The following is a 5504-nucleotide window of genomic DNA, read 5'->3' as shown; positions in this document are numbered from 1 at the left end:
AGTTTAGTAGGAAAGTAAACTTCATTAATCATTGTTTAACTTAGTCAATTTTAAGTTTAGTAGGAAAGTAAACTTCATTAATCATTGTTTAACTTAGTCAATTTAAGTTTAGCAGGAAAGTAGACTTCATTAAGTATTGTTTTATTTTAATACTTTCAGATTGAATAAATTTTCCAAGTATTACTTAGCGTGGACACTTTCAGGTTTAGTATAAAATAAACTAAATAACGTATTGTTTAGCTAGACGCTTTCAGGTTTTGTACAAAGCAAATTTCTTTAAGTATTGTCTAAATTAATCACGACCAGGTTTAGTATGATTGTAAAATATGTTTTTAGCATTTGGATTCCTGTAAATATAAAGTAACCGAAAATTAATTTAATCTTGAGCTATTTGGATATAAAGTTAGTATTGTAGTTTTCAAATCTTTGCTGTTTCGTGATATTTGTAATTTTGATCAAATTTAAAAGTCAATGAAACTAGGAAAAGACGTTTTTCTTGAGAACTAATTGAGAGAGCACATATTTGTATGAACTTTATTGATGTACTAAAGACTTAAAATAGAAACTATGCTTCATGTCTATAATAAAGTGATGATATACATATTCAATTGTGACGTGAAGCAATAATTGTTTTAAGCAGCAAGGACGTACATCACATACTTGATGAAATATTCTTTTTTTTTTAATTAATTCATTTGATTTGTTTTTCATGCAACAAGTTAAGATATAGTTTTAATACGACTTGAGCTTTAGTGGTATAACGTGGAACAACAGTACTATCGAGAATTACGCTGTTAACAGTTCAATAATATTTTTGTTAAAAACAAATTTATCCTTGGTGACTAAAAATTGAACGTAGTAGGACTTGTATCACAGTTAGTGGAAATCCAAGAACTGGGAGAAACATCGTTTTAGGTTAATACTTCAAAAACTGATCTTCTTGAGCTCTGCCGCTGCGATCCATTTCAAATTGATCAACAACTGGTATCCTTATAGGTCGCTTATCAGTGTGTCCACGTACCCTGCACCTGAAAATTACCGCCAAAAGAACCAACACGAGAAGAAAAAGTGTAACCCCACCCCCAGCAGCGACATACAATAAAGGAAACCGTTGGCAATGTTCTGCCGCCTCATCATATCCAGACGGACAGTGTTTCGTCCCATCACACCAGAGGTCAGGACTGATGCAGGCATTTATCTCCGGGCACCTAAACAAGCAGTTGATTTTCTTTAAAGACTGTCCAGTGTTTCTTTTCAGTAAGGGTTTTGTCACCTCGTCCCACTCCACCCTCACTGTTTGGGGTATCTTAATTAGGGCCTCAATGATGATATGATTTGACAGTCTACGGTCCTCTTCGTTTGATAAATGAGATCTGACACTGTCTGCGTTATACCAAGATGGTGAGAACACTTTAAATTCGGGAGCACTGTCATTAACACAGATGGTCAAATCTGCCAGGATACTGTCCTCCGAGTACGCCTTCAGTAAATTCCTAGAGGAACATTTTTCTGATCCATTCGTTCCCCGAAAAGTTAGATAAAAATGTTTACCCACGGGTGTCGTTAAGGTCCACCTACACCGAAAATGGCCGTGTTTTTCCAACATCCATTTGTACACAGTAAACGTAAGCTTTCCTTTAGAATCTTGTTTCTCTTTTAAAGCTTTGCCACATAGAGGAAATGAAAAAAATTCATAGTTAGCCTCAAAATTAAAATGATGATAATCTTCATCAGAATTCATTCCCCTGACAGTGAAGATCACTGAAACATTATCACTGAGAGACACCAGTTCAAGTGGCTGATGAACTAATGTTATGTTACAAAAACAGCCAATCGGCAGCTCAGTTCCCTCCCAATTTTCAACAACTCGTACTAAGGACAACGGTCCGTTATAAGTTTGGGGGAATTCACAAGTTCTTTGAAGGGAATACCTATCTATTAGATTTTTACACGATGGTGATAAAAGCTGTAGGGTTCGAAAGGCAAGTTTAACTCTGTTTGAGTCCGTTCCTTGAAGATTGTACCGACAAGAAACTTCGCTGCGGCCACCTCTTCCAAAATACAGTACATTTCGCGGGGAAAATATCGTGCCGTGGCCTGAGTTATGACTACTTAAAATCCGATCGCAAAGTGTGGATGTAACAGCTACACCGGGTTGGCGTGTGTCTACGAATTCAAACCTGGCCGAAAAGAGAGGTTGGACACTTGGAATGACAGGTATCTTTGGATAATATATTTTCAGCACCAACTCTGGACCCTTGGAAAAGTAACTTTCTTCTGGTAGACGACAGGGACGAAGAGGAGTAAAACTGGGAGTATCTGCCGCACGAGCACACAGTCGTGGAGAGCTTTTCTCGCAGTAAGTATGATTATTCTCAATAGAGATATTATCAGTGACTCCAAGAAAATATGGAGCAACCGAGCCTAAGATCTCCATACGTCCAGTATCGCAGTGTTCTGTAAGTGACCAGGGATGCTTGTCCTCTACCATATATGACATAAAATACACCCACACACGGTCAGTGGGGATTCTCCCTCTCAGAGTGTAAGTGCACGTAGTTGGTGATGGTACAGTATGTTGGGGGTTTTTTATAATGCCTTTATTGTTCTTGGTCCCATCAATAAGAAATTTACAGTCATTACCCAAGATCCGCCAAAATGGCTTCTTAACAAATTTTACTCGAGCTTCAATTTCTAACCTAGAATCGTGCAGACGTTGATAGGGGGCGCTTACCAACTGTATCAAAACGTTAGATTGACTAGAAATAACTGGAGGAAGTGATCCCGAACCACAAAATTCTGTCAGCAAAGTCGCATCGTGTGTCGGGCCGTCAAATATGCGTACTTTATCTTGAGAGCAATCGGTGGTCAGTGAGCTACTGGAGACTGCCCCGAGACCTGAGTGTCCATTATCAATCGAAATTTTATATTCATTGTCCTGCCTCAACACTATCTGTGCGTCGAAGCCTTTTGGAATGTATTCCTGTTTGATTAAATAGTGACAAGTGAAATTTGGTAAAAATGTGCCAGGATAATTGGGAGATCGAATGATACAGAGTCGATTTATACAGTCCCGGTATTCTAGATTACAGAAGGAATTTGGTGCTGATCTTCCAAAATCAACCTTAATGTCGTCGTTTTGATTTCCCAAATGTGTTCTCTCTGTGATAAATCGATACGTAAGGAAGACGTTAAAAGATTGAGACCGCCACGATACCCGTCGTGGCATAAATATAACCACTGTAACGTTATTTCCGCTTGAAAAATAGTTGACGCTTTTTCCTGCCATTTGGCCACAGAAATATCCAAAATGTGGCGCGCTTCTTCCAGTGAGGTTAAACAAGTTGGGTAACATTCCGTTAGTCTGTTTCAGTGCTGAGACGAGCTGGCTGAGTCCACGTGTTTGTTGGTGGCTAATGTCTCTTTCTGGACTCTTATAATCCAGAACCTGAAGATGGCCTCCATAACATGTGTGACTGGAACTACTGAAAAAAAAGAAAATAATTAACAATATCGCCAACTACTTATTAAAAATAAAGCAAAATCATAAATATGAAATGTTTTCAACATCTGAACAAAAATGTGATGTGTGTTCAAACAATGAAGAAATCTCAAAACTCTGAACAACAACAAAAATTAAAAGATAATCATTACTTCATTCTAACATAACTAAGAAAATCGGCATTTCATAAAAAGAGGACACTAAACTTATTGACATACACTTTCTGTTACGACCGCGTTCTGTGTCATTTGAATATCGGAATGCAAAAAATATATATATGAAGCCCTGAGTCACACATACAAACACATTTGAAGAATATCCAATAAAATTAATTTTCCAAACATTTCATGCTCGACTTGAATCTCTTTACACTAGTTGCAACTTTCTTCAAACAACGTAATCAAGCTGTTTGCAAATACGTAAGACACGTAATAAACGCTAAGAAAATAATTCATGAAGTAATTTACGAGTGGGATTATTTGTTAACAGGGCATATCCTGTCAAAATTATTTTCACCGCTTTTCAAGGAACAGTTTATTTCATCAGTCTGCGATGTTCTTTGACTGTAATCCCAATAATATCTAATGAGATTTAATAGGCTTAGAAGATTTACGTTAGTCCTAAGTCCATGTACTGAGCTAACAATGAAAAATAATCTTTAACATAAAAATATGTAACAAAAACAAAAAATTAAATAACAAAAATATACATATTACAAATTTTAACTAATATTACTAAATAAAAAATGTAGTATAACTTGCTTACATAATATCTACACATTATTTGTGGATTACATGTAAGCCAACATCGTATCACTTTCTTGTAAACAGACTTCGATACCTAGTCAATGCTAAACAAAAAAGCCCCCATCCTACACATCGCTGTCAAGCCAAATAATTCGTCAAAATTTTACCCACTAATGAAAGTAGAAGTTTAAAAAGGTATATTTTTCCCCTGATTATCTGTATAGAAGCATACTCTCAAACAACAAATATATTAGACCTACTGAACCTAAACAATGCAAATGGAAGCTTACGAACTGATAGCATTGGCGATAAAAACCAATTTTGAAGTCTTCCAGCAATCTCGTATAATTATTAAAGATCATTCTCCAAATCGTTGATAACCTAGTTGACATTTTTCAGCCATCTGGTTTATAATTATTAGATATGATATTACACATAATTATAAACCAGTTGAAACTTTCCTGCAATCTGACTTATAATGTAAGATGATCCCACAAATGGTTGACAACCGAGTTGAAACTTTTCAGCCATCTTGTTTATAATTATTATAATTTGTTTGTTTGTTGTTAAATACAAATCTAAATAACGTGCTATCTGTGCTATACACAGGTATCGAAATACTTATCATTGAGCCATTACATCGGGGGAGGGCATAATTAGTAAAGATGATATTCTAAATACTTGCTGAGTTGAAATTTTCCAGCAATCTGGATTGCAATTATTTGAGCGTAGTAAAATATATTCAACAGTCAGTTGTAGTAAATTTTGACAAGACTTTCAAATACATTTGACAACTTTGGGGGGGTGGAAGAGGGTAACAGAAATAATGATTATCTTTTAAGAGGAAGGCTAAGTTAGCAATCATATTAGTCTAAAGATTTATTGTAAATATAATCAGAAAGAAGTGTGTGTGTGTGTTTTTTTTTGTTGTTTTTTTTATTAACCAAATCCCCGATATACCAAGGATATGTATATTTACATTACCTGGGTTTAATAGCCTTGATCATAGTATTTCTAATATACTGAAAGAGTAACCTAACATGGTTAAACAATGTGGTTGTTCTAAAGTTCTTCAAGCAGAAGAATGAAAGTTCCTTAGCTTTAACTGCTCAATATCGTAAGCAAATGGGTGTTATCAAAGATATTTTTAGCCGCGGCAAAGCGGCTCATAGAACAGCTCTGAGTTTGTTTGTTTTTCGTTGTTTTTTTCAAGTACAAACTTTTAGCTCATAGTTCCGTCATCTCTTGACCTATTT

The 5504-nt window shown here is 35.7% G+C and overlaps 1 protein-coding gene across 1 annotated transcript in view; it reads right to left on the bottom strand.

Moving 5' to 3' along the window:
• Nucleotides 1-560: 560 nt before the first annotated feature.
• Nucleotides 561-5504, bottom strand: part of LOC106460152 — a 46167-nt gene continuing 41223 nt past the window's right edge. Inside the window, exon 5 of the mRNA XM_013919839.2 lies at nucleotides 561-3485. Within this exon, the coding sequence (XP_013775293.2) occupies nucleotides 917-3485 (2569 nt within the window). The 3' untranslated portion in view covers nucleotides 561-916. The remainder of the gene's footprint in view (nucleotides 3486-5504) is intronic.

This window comes from Limulus polyphemus, unplaced genomic scaffold, assembly GCF_000517525.1.
Source record: "Limulus polyphemus unplaced genomic scaffold, Limulus_polyphemus-2.1.2 Scaffold719, whole genome shotgun sequence".
NCBI classification, from domain to species: domain Eukaryota; kingdom Metazoa; phylum Arthropoda; class Merostomata; order Xiphosura; family Limulidae; genus Limulus; species Limulus polyphemus.
The sequence above is the reverse complement of the archived record's forward strand: the minus strand, read 5'-3'. Positions and strand labels throughout refer to the sequence as shown.